The sequence below is a fragment of the Microcaecilia unicolor genome, chromosome 10, assembly GCF_901765095.1.
Source record: "Microcaecilia unicolor chromosome 10, aMicUni1.1, whole genome shotgun sequence".
NCBI lineage: Eukaryota > Metazoa > Chordata > Amphibia > Gymnophiona > Siphonopidae > Microcaecilia > Microcaecilia unicolor.
Genome location: NC_044040.1, coordinates 184,051,710 through 184,067,300, shown reverse-complemented (window position 1 = coordinate 184,067,300; position 15,591 = coordinate 184,051,710). Strand labels below are relative to the sequence as shown.

General features: G+C 43.0%; 1 protein-coding gene across 1 annotated transcript in view; it reads left to right on the top strand.

The window, feature by feature from the left end:
• Window positions 1-5,402: 5,402 nt before the first annotated feature.
• The window catches only part of GPR149 (G protein-coupled receptor 149), an 87,079-nt gene continuing 76,890 nt past the window's right edge, over window positions 5,403-15,591 (top strand). The window contains exons 1-2 of the mRNA XM_030217102.1: window positions 5,403-6,748; window positions 7,413-7,605. Coding sequence (XP_030072962.1) covers window positions 5,774-6,748; window positions 7,413-7,605 — 1,168 coding nt within the window. The 5' untranslated portion in view covers window positions 5,403-5,773. The remainder of the gene's footprint in view (window positions 6,749-7,412; window positions 7,606-15,591) is intronic.

Below are 15,591 nucleotides of genomic sequence, written 5' to 3'. Positions count from 1 at the left end.
CGAACAATTCACAGCACGGAAACAATATTAATTACCCTAATGACCAAATTTAAACAAATGATTGCAATCGGCACCAACATACTCCTCCTACAATTTGACATGTCAAGTGCCTTTGATATGGTTGACCATGAAATCCTATTACACATACTTGAATATTTTGGCATCGGAGGCAATGTCCTAAACTGGTTCAAGGGGTTCCTAACCTTGCACTCATACCAGGTCACATCAAATTCAACTACGTCCGACGCATGGACCCCTGACAGTGGAGTACCACAAGGATCCCCCCTCTCACCAACTATTTTCAATCTAATGATGATCCCCTTGGCAAAACTTCTATCAAACCATAACCTTAACCCACAAATATACGCTGATGATGTAACAATATATATTCCTTTCAAGCAAGACATTAAAGAAATCTCCACCGAAATCAACCAAAGTCTACACATCAGAACACCTGGGCAGATGCATTTCGACTGAAATTAAACACATAAAAAACTCAATGCCTCATACTTACCTCCCAATACAACACGAAAAAATTTAGCGCCATCAACACACCTAAACTAAATCTGCCAATCTCAGAAACTTTAAAAATCCTTGGAGTCACTATCGACCGACACCTAACACTTGAGACTCACGCGAACAACACAACCAAAAAGATGTTCTACTCCATGTGGAAACTGAAAAGAATAAGACCGTTCTTTCCAAGATCTGTCTTCCGCAGCCTAGTGCAATCACTCGTACTCAGCCATCTGGACTACTGCAACTCACTATACGCAGGCTGCAAAGAGCAAATACTGAGGAAACTTCAAACAGCCCAGAATACAGCTGCCAGACTCATCTTCGGAAAGCCAAAATACGAAAGTGCACAACCATTACGTGAGAAACTACACTGGCTCCCACTCAAGGAACGTATAACTTTTAAAGTATGCACCTTAGTTCACAAAATCATTCACGGTGAAGCCCCTGCATACATGTCTGATCTAATAGACCTACCACCCACAAATGCTAAAAGATCATCCCGAACACCCCTCAACCTCCACTTCCCTAAATGCAAAGGCATAAAATACAAAGTATTGCACGCATCAACCTTCTCTTATATGAGCACGCGATTCTGGAATACACTACCATGCAACCTGAAAACGATCTATGAATTAACCGACTTCCGCAAACTATTGAAGACTCATCTCTTAGATAAAACTTATCGCAAGGATCAAAACGCATGAAGTCCATACAAACTAACAGAAGTGCATCAACACACTCTCTTCTGAATTCTCTTCCCCCATATCCTCACCTCACTTAGAACTCTACCTATAGTTAAATCGCTATACCCAAATGTTTCTTATTATTGTCCTTTTGCCCTTATCATTTTCCCATTGTTACACTCCACTGTTCTCTTTTCCTAATGATACTTTGATTTTGCGACCCATAACCCTTCATGATGTAACCCATAATTGAATTGTAACAAAATGTATCTCCTTTATTCACTATGTATTGTAAGCCACACTGAGCCCGCAAATAGGTGGGAAAATGTGGGATACAAATGCTATAAATAAATAAATAAATAATAAAAAGGTGGGATAAAGTGGGGTACAAATGCAATAAATAAATAAATTCATTAAGTTTCTCTGACTCGTCAATTTTGAATATCATTTCTGGCACCGGTATCCCGCCCAAATCTTCCTCAGTGAAGACCGAAGCAAAGAATTCATTTAATCTCTCCGCTACGGCTTTGTCTTCCCTGATCGCCCCTTTTACTCCTCAGTTATCTAGCGGTCCAACTGATTCTTTTGCCGGCTTCTTGCTTTTAATATACCTAAAAAAGTGTTTACTATGAGGCATATTTTCAAAGCACTTAGCCTTCCAAAGTTCCATAGGTTTCTATGGAACTTTGGAAGGCTAAGTGCTTTGAAAATATGCCTCTATGTGTTTTGGCCTCCAGCGCAATCTTTTTTTCGACGTTCCTCTTAGCCTTCCTTATCACCGCTTTGCATTTGACTTGACATTCCTTATGCTGTTTCTTATTATTTTCAGTCGGTTCTTTCTTCCATTTTATGAAGGATTTTTTTTTAGCTCTAATAGCTTCCTTCACCTCACTTTTTAACCATGCCGGCTGTCGTTTGGTCTTCCGTCCTCCTTTTTTAATACACAAAATATATTTGACCTGGGCTCCCGGGATGGTGTTTTTGAACAGCATCCACGCCTGATGTAAGTTTTTGACCCTCGCAGCCGCTTCTCTAAGTTTGTTTTTGACCGTTCTTCTCATTTTGTCATAGTCTCCTTTTTTAAAGTTAAACACTAACGTATTTGATTTCCTATGTATACTTACTTCAAAGCTAATATCAAATCCAATCATATTATGATCACTGTTATCAAGCGGCCCCAGCACCATTACCTCCCGCACCAGATCATGCGCTCCACTAAGGACTAGGTCTAGAATTTTTCCTTCTCTTGTCGGCTCCTGTACCAGCTGCTCCATAAAGCAGTCCTTGATTTCATCAAGGAATTTTACCTCCTTAACGAGCCCCGATGTTACACTTACCCAGTCAATATTGGGGTAATTGAAATCAAGCAAAAACACACCTTCCTACCTTGTGTACAACGTGTTTGAAAGCAACAATGGCGTCCCCAAGGTGAAAAAATAATAACAAAAAATGTGGAGAAAAAAAAAGACATCAGATCCCTCAGAAACGCCTCTTTGTCAAAGGACATGCCGTTTGTATAATGAGGGAACCGTATCAGTCATGTGTCTGCAAAAAAAACTCCACAAGCTGCTATACTAGATAATAAAAACGTAAGTCAAAATATATTAATTTAACCAAAAGGCGATCTGTTTATTTATCCTACAGGATTATTTCATTTCCCTCTGCTGTCTGTTGGATATTTAACCAGAAAAAGCTTTTCACTTGATGTTCCAGCAGTTTTCATTTGCAGTGGAAATTCTATAAAATGCTTCACTGTATCTGATGTGATGTGATGACTTACTGATGTGGAAATAATTATAACATCACAAGTTTCTTTGTACTTGACATGACCTGTAAGAGGGTGAAACAATTATTTCAATGCACTTGTGCATTTAGAGCGTGTAGGGAGCAATGACAAAAATTCAGCTTTTTTTTCAGTTCGTGTTCTGTTTCCACCTTATCGTTGGCTCTCATAAACCTGATTAGCTGGACTCAGAGGGTTTGAAAGTGATTTAGAGGTGCAGTGGGGGTTGTCCGAGTGGAGGTGAAGGCAGACATGGTTCGGAGGAAGATGTTCTTTACATATGACGCCTGAAAAATCAGGGCTGAAAAAATTTCCGTCTAGGAGTATTCTATAAATTGTGCCTAAATCTAGGTGCAGCTTATAGAATATACCTAGAGGGTTTATAGAATGTGCCTAGCACTCGTGCCAAACTCTAGGCACTGGCATGGGCACTAGGCGGCTGAGGGGTGATATGAGACGTCTACAAGATAATGAGCAGAGTAGAGCGGACAGATGTGAAGCGTTTACACTTTCAAACAATAATAGAACCAGGGGACACAAGATGACGCTAGAATATGGTAGATTTAAAACAAATAGGAGAAAGCTTTTCTTTACTCAGTGTGTAGTTGGACTCTGGAACTCGATGCCGGAGAATGTAGTGACAGCAGCTGGCCTTATGGAGTTTAAGGGGGGTTTGGACAGATTCCTGAAGGAAAAGTACATTGAACATTATTTTAAAAAGAAAAAAAGGGAGGAAAAAGGGAAAAATTATTATTAATTTTTTTTTTTTTTGGGGGGGGGTGGGTTGCCGGGTTCTTGAAGCCTGGTTTGGCCGCTGTCGGAGACAGGATGCTGGGCTTCATGGACCCTTGGTCTTTTCCCAGTATGGCGGTGCTTATGTGCTAGGCGTGTTGATTTATGCCAAGTTAGGCTTGGAACAGGTGTATTTTATAACCCTGTGCAATAATTTTCCATGCTCGTGGCCACGCCCCCTTTTTGGCAGCACACATTAGAATTTACACACACCACTTTACAGAATATACTTAGCAAGTTGTGTGCATAAATTCTAATTGTCAATTAGTATCAATAATTACCTGGCAATTATTGATGTTGATTGGCTTTTTAAGGTAATTAAATTGCACTTGCAAATCCAGATTATGACCAGATTTGTGCACAGAATTTCGGTCACACTGTATAGAATCCGGGGGAATAGCTTTCCTTGTGTCTTATCCCGTGAGAGGTGGTGATGAAAACGGTAACGGAATTCAAACATGCGTGGGATAAACATAAAGGAATCCTGTTAGAAGGAATGGATCCTCAGGAGTTTAGCCGAGATTGGGTGGCAGAGCCGGTAGTGGGAGGCGGGGATAGTGCTGGGCAGACTTATACGGTCTGTGCCAGAGCCAGTGGTGGTTGGGAGGCGAGGATAGTGCTGGGCAGACTTATACAGCCTGTGCCAGAACCGGTGGTGGGAGGCGGGGCTGGTGGTTGGGGGGGTGGGGATAGTGCTGGGCAGACTTATACGGTCTGTGCCCTGAAAAAGACAGGTACAAATCAAGATAAGGTAAACACAAAAAGTGGCGCATATGAGTTTATCTTGTTGGGCAGACTGGATGGACCGTGCAGGTCTTTTCTGCTGTCATCTACTATGTTACTATGCCCCATATTTTCAAAGCACTTAGCCTTCCAAAGTTCCATAGAAAATATTATATGTTACTATATCATTCTGTCAGTGTCAAGCATGGAAAAAAGTTTCACAATCCATGTCAGCCTTTGTTTTCCATATCCTAGGTAATCAGATGAGATATGCCTGAAATTTAAAAAAAAAAAAGTATCTGTAATTGTGTTCTTTATAAAGTAATTTCAGACCTTGGTGAGGATGATTCATAAAATCTGTTTGTTTGTTTTTTAATCTATTTCTGTTCTTTGATATTCTGCGCTTTCTGGCCATTGGTTGGTTATAAATTGCACACGCTTTCTTTTCTGAATATTTGAGCGTATCACCATCTTTCTCCTAAACAATAATTACAGGAAAGATAAACGGAGTGGAAGTGAAGAGAATAGGTAAGAAGGCAATCTTTCGTGAAAGGGTTAAGCAATAGAACGTGGTGGTGCTGCTAGCCCCGGATTCATCCGTACATTAGTCAAGAGCTGGAAATATATGCAGTGGGTTCCTCTATCCGTACCGTGTGTGGCAGATGCAAGAGAGAGAGAGGCAGGTCTTTGGGAGGATACCGGATTCCGTTTTGTTCCCCGACTCTGCCTGGACCGCAGGCTCCTCCCTCCTGCAGCTTTGAACAGTGCAGTAGGAATCAAAGGGGCTCTCGTTTTTCCACCGTTTCTCATTTCAGACAGCAGGGCTTTTGAACCTGCCTGACGTTTTTTTTTTTTTGCATTCGTTCCGATTGATTTCCAAAGCAAGTCTTTAATGTCAGATGTCTTCTCTCCGACACGGCAACAGTAATTATCCTGCTGACACTGGATGGATTCTAAAGTGACAGGCAAAATACTTCAAATCTATTTCCGGACGATCTGCAACACTGTTCTGTTCAGCAACTGGTGCTTTTGGGGGGGTTTCTAAACTGTAGCTCTTTCGAATGAAAGTGGATTCTTTGAACACTATGTCCCACCAGAACCCACCCGGCTTTTCTGCATCAGTGTATTTTGAAATCCTGCCAACTGGGGCAGTTCGTGAAGATAAAGAAATAATCGTAATAACCAACAAACAAAAAAACACTTGCTGGAGAAGAATTAAATTCCTGGTGGAGTAACTTATAGTCGGACTTCCCAGAGCCTAAAATCAACAACAATGTCTCTCGTCACGCCCAGCCATTTACCAGTCAACCAGACAAACAATTTCATTGGCAATCAGAACCTTACGGATGTACCTAAGGGGCAAAAAACTTTCAATCTCCTTCTCTTTTGTCTGACATTTATAATCATACTCGCAGCCCTGCTGGGTAGCATCTATTCGGTAGCGTGCCTGCTGAAAATGCCACGCAAAACTACCATCTCCGTGCTTGTGACTTTTTTGTCAGTGGATGATTTGATAACTGTTCTGTCGGGGACTATGTTTCTGCTAATCCAGTGGTCCAGGGATGCTCTTCCCCCTCCTCTTCGCACTGCAGCGGCTGTGCTCTATTTGTTTCAGGGGATTTCTAGCAACCTGAAAGCATCTTTTCTAGTTTCTTACAACTTCTACACGACCAAAAAGACCGGTCACTTGGACGGGGCTACCAGAAGGCCAGTAAGAATTCTGTGGGTCATTTTCAGTGTATGGACGGTTAGTCTGTTGATAAGCTGTTCGCCCCTCTGTGGCTGGGGCACTTTTGTCCCCACGTCCTGGGGTTACTTTACTGACTGCACCAGTACGTTTGCCTTGTTCCTTTTTGTACTCTATTTGCTGTGTTTCTGCAACCTGGCCGTTTTTTCTGTCCCTCTAACTCACCAGTTGTTGTGCTCAGATGACCGGCCACAATGCCTCTATGCCAATTATCAGGAAATCTCAAGAGGCTGCTTAACACCGGGCACACCCCTGGGAAGTAACGCTTCTTCTTCTATTTCTCCGGAGGACCCCGTTCACAAAACCTCGAGGAATTTCAGAAACACATTTCCCAGCTCAGAGACCGTGGTAGGGAAGAAAAGCCTCGGGGAAGGCTGTGAACCGGATCCTCCCTGCAGGAACGGCGTACGGGAGAGCAGAAGCGGAACGAGATTATTCGCTCAGAAACGTTTCTCTCTCATTCTCGCACTAACCAAAGTCATTTTATGGCTACCGATGATGGTAAAAAAAAACAAAACAAAATATATGTGTTAAGTTCTTTCTCCTACTGATATTAGGCTCAGAAACGCTTTAAACCCGCGATAGAATCTAGAAGTTGAAATGACTAACATTTCACATACTTTTTAAAACTCGGTTTAAAGGTTAATTGTTCGGAAACGAGGCTGCTAGATTAAATCTCTGGCATGTGGAAGGGTTGTTTGGGTTTTTATAAAAAGGGGGGGGGGGGGCTAGGAAATATTCCACTTCCTCATTTATAGTCATGAGAGTCGCATTCTTTACTCAGCTGTGTGATTGAGAAATTAAGCTTAACTTTAGGAAAGACTAGAGGATTTTTCTGTTTGTTTTTAGCGGGCTACAGTTATGTTAGAAAGGCACTATGAGTTCTAAGTTTGTGAAAATTAAAACCTGTTTAAAATCTCCTGCAAGGTGTGTTAAATTAGGCGTGCAGCCTTGTTATTGAGTGGTGCTTGTTTAATTCTGCACACACCAGGCTGAGAGCGGATTTTGTAAATTGGAGAAAATCTGAGTTACTTTGAGAGGCTAACTCTCAGGCTAGCGGCGCATCTGTTCTGTCTCGACTTTTAATCTTGCAAGTGCAATGTTATTCCTTGAAATGCATTTACGTGATTAGAAAGGTTCACGTTCTTAATTCTCTGCCTTCCAGATACAAATGGTTGTCCAGCACATTGTTGGATATCAGAGCCTCTCTTTTGAAACATTGAGTTTTCTTCTGACTTTGCTAGCTGCCACTGTCACTCCCGTGTTTACTCTGTCGGAACACTGGATCCACCTTCCGTGTGGGTGTATTATTAACTGCAGGAGAAATCAATACACCGTCTCTTCTGAAGAAAGAAAAAGTAGGATATTTCTATTTATTTATTTTTTTCATGTTGACTAACAAAGCTTTGATACAAAATCAAGTTACTTTAAAAACTGGTGAGGGGGCCTGATATCTTGCTGAGAGACGAGGAATACAGATGATGTGGAGGGATTCAACACTGGGTTATGGGAGCATTATAAAGGTGATACTTGCACACTCCTTTGACACTCTTAAGTACCTCTCCTTCTCTGACTTATGGCACTGGGATATTGTAATCGGTGCGTTTTTTCTAGCGAAAAAGGTGCCGGTACTCAAATGCCGGGCCACCCTTCAGGGGTGGGGTGATCACTGAGGGACCCACCCCACAATAGCCAGGCCCCCTGCAACCAGTCACAGAATCTATGACAAGGCAGAATTGGTGTGTAAAGCCTGAGCTCTTTCATTAAAACTTGGGGTCCGTGGGTCAATTTTAGCAGACAATGGGAAAGGTGCTGGTACTCCCTACCGCCTCAAAAAAAGCTCTGTTAACAGTACTACTATTAATCATTTCTATAGCACTACTAGACCAGTGCTGTACCCATTATATATGCAGGTACTTTCTCTGTCCCTAGAGGGCTTACAATCTAAGTTTTTGTACCTGGGGCAATGGAGGGTTAAGTGACTTGCCCAGGGTCACAAGGAGCTGCAGTGGGAATTGAACTCTGGTCTCCTGATTCTCAGGCTACTGCACTAACCATTAGGCCACTTTTCCCTCCAGCTTTTGCAAAGGAGAAACTGTATGTTTAGACCTGAGGAAAAATTAAGGGCCAAATGAAAATCCATGTACCCTGGGTGTTTCCTGCGAGAACAGGTGAAGCAAGGCGCCCGTGCACAAAGCTGGGCTAGGAAGTTGACCCAAGCAAGGCGGCTTGACAGATAAAGGCAGGAATTAGCATGTGTAACTTTCTATTGGAAAGGAGCTCGGGATGGGTGGGGTTTGTACCTTATAGTTTACATGCAATAAGTTACCATCCATTAACTGTTCACATGGTAGATAACATGGTACAATTAACATCACATGACTACATGTTATTTGCATTAATATTATAAGAAGATGCTGGAATACCCCCAAAAGTACAGGGGTTTTGCAGGTACTGCTTGTAATTTTAGCATGGTAGCTGCAAATTCTTACCCACTTTACTTAATAGGCCCCCGAGATCTCAAGCTTAGCCTTGGTACGTTTACAAGTGTTAAATCTATAGGAGTCACCAGCTGATGAAATAAAGGGGGTCTTTTACTAAGCCATGGTAGAGTTTTTAGCTCACGGTGGAAATCAGCTGGTGGTAAATGCCAAAATACCTATTGGAATATAATGGGCATCTCGGCATTTACCACCACAGAGCTGCCAAGTTACCTATTCCCGGAGGGAGACTTTTTGACCAGTCCTGGATTTCTGCCAACTTCATCCTGGTGCATTATGGGACCTGTAGCACTGATTTCAATGGATAGAATCATGGACTACAAATACTACACTGCTTTGGGATATAAGTTTAAAATCAGGACTGGCCAAAAAGTCTCCCTCCTGGAATGGGTAACTTGGCAGTTCTGCCACCAGCTGATTTTACTGTGAGCTAAAAACGCTACCATAACTTAGTAAAAGACCCCCAAACTGCATATGTGCTACTGTGCATATATGTGATAGGAATAACATTTTGACATGGCAGAATATCATGAGTAGCTATACTGGGTCAGACCAATGGTCCATCCAGCCCAGCATCCTGTTTCCAACAGTGGCCAATCCAGGTCACAAGTACCTGGCAGAAACCCAAATAGTAGCAACATCCCATGTAGAATCTCAAAGAGTAGCAAGATTCCGGAATCCCAGATAATAGCAACATTCCATGTAGAACCCAAAAGAGTAGCAATATTCCATTCAGAATCTCCAATAGCAACATCCCATGCTACCAATCCCAGGATAAGCAGTGTCTTCCCCATGTCTATCTCAATAGCAGACTATAGACTTTTCCTCCAGGAACTTATCCAAACCTTTTTAAAACCCAGATAAGCTAACCACTATTACCACATCCTTTGGCAATGAGTTCCAGAGCTTAACTATTCATTGAGTGAAAAAATATTTCCATTTAACTTCACAGATTGTGTTTTTCCTGGTCATTAAAAGGGGTCTCTAGATTAATTAGAAACTCTGGAAAGGATATGTGCGAATAAAGCCAAACTTGGTACTGTATGTTTTAATTCTGCCATAGTATGAAGTTTTTTGAAAATATTTTCTTGATTTTTAAGATGAGTGATACATAGTAACATAGTAGATGACGGCAGAAAAAGACCTGTACAGTCCATCCAGTATGCCCAACAAGATAAACTCACATGTGCTACTTTTTGTGTATACCTTACCTTGATTTGTACCTGTCCTTTTCAGGGCACAGACCGTATAAGTCTGCCCAGCACTATCCCCGCCTCCCAACCACCAGCCCCGCCTCCCACCACCGGCTCTGGCACAGACTGTATAAGTCTGCCCAGCACTATCCCCGCCTCCCAACCACCAGTCCCACCTCCCACCACCGGCTCTGGCACAGACCGTATAAGTCTGCCCAGCACTATCCCCGCCTCCCAACCACCAGTCCCGCCTCCCACCACTGGCTCTGGCACAGACCGTATAAGTCTGCCCAGCACTATCCCCGCCTCCCAACCACCAGCCCCGCCTCCCACCACCGGCTCTGGCACAGACCGTATAAGTCTGCCCAGCACTATCCCCGCCTCCCAACCACCAGCCCCACCTCCCACCACCGGCTCTGGCACAGACCGTATAAGTCTGCCCAGCAGTATCCCCGCCTCCCAACCACCAGTCCCGCCTCCCACCACCGGCTCTGGCACAGACCGTATAAGTCTGCCCAGCACTATCCCCGCCTCCCAACCACCAGCCCCACCTCCCACCACCGGTTCTGGCACAGACCGTATAAGTCTGCCCAGCACCATCCCCGCCTCCCGCCACCGGCTCTGCCACCCAATCTCGGATGTCATTCCATTATTTTTATCTGGTTCCATATAAATGGTATTAGAGAGTTAGAAAAATGCAGCCTAGACATCAGGTCACAGCAAATAAATGGTGGGTCAGGAGGACACTGGGGCATGATTAAATTAAATTTAACGTAGCCTGTTTGATTTTTAAAGTACTACATGGTTTGAATTCTGAAGATGCGATAGAGTTATCGAACTTTCCGGCTTCTAGGTGTAATAACTGCTTTTTGCGCACCTTTCAAATGGGGTGCACACCTTTCAAATGGGGTACCCTGACGCTAAGAATATTTGTTTTAAAACTATTCCTGAGAGCCTGTTTCCATTTCAAGCTGCAAAAATTTGGAATGAGTTACCTCAGGATATCAGACTTCAACAATCTTATTTTATATTTAGGAGACCTTTAAAGACATTTCTGTTCAATTAATATTGTATGTTAGATATATTATGAAATATAAGAATTATTAATGGATATAAGCAATTACTGGGTTTATTAATTGCACTGTAAACTTCCCTCACACGATGAGGTTATTTCTTTTCTTTTTTGAAAACGCTGTGAACCCTTTGGGAGAGCTGGCAGTATATAAAAAAACACAAATAGAATAGAATGATGTATTGAAATCCCACTCTCACAGTCCTGTGTATGGCTCCAGGAGAATCATTTTACTTCTTTCAACCTCAATCTACCCTACTGCAGTTGGATAAAAACAGCAATGGCATTCCAGTTCTCTTCCTTTGGAAGCTGCCCAGCAGTTTCCAAGGCAATGTTAGCCAATGTGCAGTGGCTGTATTTATCTTTTTTAATGAAGCATTAGATTCTAAACATAATGAAATCCTGTTTGGATGAAATCCAAATTGTCATAATGACTACTTCTATTATTACTACTGCAATGACTGTGATGCTCTTCTCTCAGCCTGTAATTTTCTAAATTTCATTTAGTGGTACCCAAGTATTAATAGTAGAAGTTCTTTTTACTCTTGCACCTAAATCGCTGATAATACATAACTAGGGTACTCTTATCATGTTTTAAAGTATAATAATAATAATTATTATTATTTTTAATCATTTTTTTTATAATTTTTCATTTTACAAGGGTCACTTGCAAACAGTAATACAGAGATGACTGTACAATAATACAATTTTAGAAGAAAACAATCTCAACTAGATAAATGGATTATATACAATCTTTCTCTTTCTTAGACCACAAAATAAATAAGGAGAGTGAAACAAGACAAGGAGATCAATTAAACAACAGTAAGCAAAGAAAACGTGGTATTAACCTGATTATCCCCAGTTATTATTTACGTGAATCATTATTCCACATTGATCATCTGGTTGGCTTCTTCAAACCCAAGATGGTGTATAGTCAATTAATTTGGTTGGAAACATACTTATTGTCCAATATTAGTGGAAATAATACACCTGATTTCATTTTTTTTCTCTTTTAAAACCAGAAATTATTTAACAATACAAACACTTGAATCTCTAAACCAATTCCCACTGATTAAGGTAATCTAAAAGTATGATTATTATAAAGTTAGTATCCCTGGAGGCCCCAGGAATAATTTATTTAGATTAATTGATCTCTTTCCTCCATTTCCTGACTTCACAGGCACTGCCTGGAAAGATTTATGGGACTTGTGATTTCATCATCCCTTTCAAAATGTAAACCTGAAGATTTATAGGTTGGATAGAATTAAAACCTATGTGTTGTACTACCATGCAGCCATCTTTTCTTTCTTTGGTAAATTTATGGCTGGAAGAGAATTCCAATGCAAGAAAATGATACTTCCATTTATAATGGTTTTGTCACTTCAGACCTCTTTGACTAAAGTGCACCAGCCATGTGCTGTGTGGGAATCACTAGCACAGTTTAGTAAACATAGTAACATAGTAACATAGTAGATGACGGCAGAAAAAGACCTGCACGGTCCATCCAGTCTGCCCAACAAGGTAACTCATATGTGCTACTTTTTGTGTATACCATACTTTGATTTGTACCTGTGCTCTTCAGGGCACAGACCATATAAGTCTGCCCAGCACTATCCCCGCCTCGCAACCACCAGCCCCGCCACTGGCTCTGGCACAGACCGTATAAGTCTGCCTAGCACTATCCCCGCCTGCCAACCACCAGCCCTGCCTCCCACCCTGATTAAACTTTTTTATCTAGTATTTCACCTTTAATCGAGGCATTCATTAATAATAAGGTACTATTCACACCTTGTATGGCGTCCCAGTGTATCTAACGACACCACTGAACGTCTTACAATTCCTCCGGTACTCACTGTTACGCGAAGCCCTTCATTAGATTTATGAACTAGTCTTCCACAGCAGAAGTTCATGTTAAACTCTTTACTAATCTGTTGTTCCTTCTGGGCTAAAACAGAAACTTCAGTTAGTACTGTAGAGCTTTTATAGTGGTTTACACTAGCGTGTGACCTTTTGACCACTTTTGTAAAACCTTCTAAAAATAGAAAAGGGGTAATGCTAGATAACCGTCTCTTTGATCTGATTTCTAAACAGATGAGAGGCAAAGTGGCTGCATTTTTAAAAGGCTATAATATCTGTGAAAAGGTTTTTGGTAAGGATGATTGCTCTGGTGGATAACATGGGTACTCAAACTGCAGGCACACCGCAACACTAATCTACTATAATAAAACTCACCCTCAACGTTCTGAGGACACTGACCTCAGTGAAGCCAAGCTCTGACTTCCTTCAAAAAGGTTCGAAGGTTCGTGGTGGTGAAGCCACCAAAATCGCTCCGGGCCCCGCCCTCGAGGGCGGATCAATGGCAGAACAACGAATGGGTTGGCAGGGAGGGAGGCAGGGAGGCGGGGGTGGGAAATCGCTCCGGGCCCTGCCCTTGAGGGCGGAGCAATGGCAGAACAACGAAGGGGTTGGCAGGGAGGCGGGGGGGGGGGTGGGAAATCGCTCCAGGCCCCGCCCTCGAGGGCGGGGGGTGGGAAATCGCTCCAGGCCCCGCCCTCGAGGGTGGAGCAATGGCAGAACAACGAATGGGTTGGCAGGGAGGGAGGCAGGGAGGCGGGGGTGGGAAATCGCTCCAGGCCCTGCCCTCGAGGGCGGAGCAATGGCAGAACAACGAAGGGGTTGGCAGGGAGGCGGGGGGGGGGGAAATCGCTCCGGGCCCCGCCCTCGCGTCAAACGTCATGACGTTGGGGACGGAGCAATGCCACAACAATGAAGGGGTTGGCCAGGGAGGGAGGGAGGTGGGTGTTGGCAACGAAAACCTTGCTAGAGCCCGTTTCATTTGCTCTGAAACGGGCTTCTTTTACTAGTCAAAAATAAAACCCTTAAAACAAAAAACATAAAAAGTCAATACATTACCTACGGGAAATTATAGACCGGTGAGTCTGACGTCGGTGCCGGGCAAGATGGTGGAGGCTATTATTAAGAATAAAATTGCAGAGCATATACAAAAACATGGACTGATGAGACAAAGTCAGCACGGATTTAGTGAAGGGAAGTCTTGCCTCACCAATCTAATGCATTTTTTGAGGGGGTAAGCAAACATGTGGACAATGGGGAGCCGGTTGATATTGTATATCTGGATTTTCAGAAGGCGTTTGACAAAGTGCCGCACGAAAGACTCCTGAAGAAATTGCAGAGTCATGGAATCGGAGGTAGGGTATTATTATGGATTAAGAACTGGTTGAAAGATAGGAAGCAGAGAGTAGGATTGCGTGGCCAGTATTCTCAGTGGAGGAGGGTAGTTAGTGGGGTCCCGCAGGGGTCTGTGCTGGGTCCGTTGCTTTTTAATGTATTTATAAATGACCTAGAGATGGGAATAACTAGTGAGGTAATTAAATTCGCCGATGACACAAAATTATTCAGGGTCGTCAAGTCGCAGGAGGAATGTGAACGATTACAGGAGGACCTTGCGAGACTGGGAGAATGGGCGTGCAAGTGGCAGATGAAGTTCAATGTTGACAAGTGCAAAGTGATGCATGTGGGTAAGAGGAACCCGAATTATAGCTACGTCTTGCAAGGTTCCGCGTTAGGAGTTACGGATCAAGAAAGGGATCTGGGTGTCGTCGTCGATGATACGCTGAAACCTTCTGCTCAGTGTGCTGCTGCGGCTAGGAAAGCGAACAGAATGTTGGGTGTTATTAGGAAGGGTATGGAGTCCAGGTGTGCGGATGTTATAATGCCGTTGTATCGCTCCATGGTGCGACCGCACCTGGAGTATTGTGTTCAGTACTGGTCTCCGTATCTCAAAAAAGATATAGTAGAATTGGAAAAGGTACAGCGAAGGGCGACGAAAATGATAGTGGGGATGGGACGACTTTCCTATGAAGAGAGGCTGAGAAGGCTAGGGCTTTTCAGCTTGGAGAAGAGACGGCTGAGGGGAGATATGATAGAAGTGTATAAAATAATGAGTGGAATGGATCGGGTGGATGTGAAGCGACTGTTCACGCTATCCAAAAATACTAGGACTAGAGGGCATGAGTTGAAGCTACAGTGTGGTAAATTTAAAACGAATCGGAGAAAATTTTTCTTCACCCAACGTGTAATTAGACTCTGGAATTCGTTGCCGGAGAACGTGGTACGGGCGGTTAGCTTGACGGAGTTTAAAAAGGGGTTAGATAGATTCCTAAAGGACAAGTCCATAGACCGCTATTAAATGGACTTGGAAAAATTCCGCATTTTTAGGTATAACTTGTCTGGAATGTTTTTACGTTTGGGGAGCGTGCCAGGTGCCCTTGACCTGGATTGGCCACTGTCGGTGACAGGATGCTGGGCTAGATGGACCTTTGGTCTTTCCCAGTATGGCACTACTTATGTACTTATGTACTTATTATAACATACTTTTTTTTTTTTTTTTATTGTACTCCACTTTGAAGGATTTTCCCTAAGTGGGTTATCAAACAGTGGCGTAGCCAAGGGTGGGCCCAGGCGCACCCACTTTGGACTCAGGCCCAACCAGTAGCAGCACATCTATGATGTGGCTGGCAGGGATCCCCAAGCCCCACCAGCCAAAAACTCCTAACA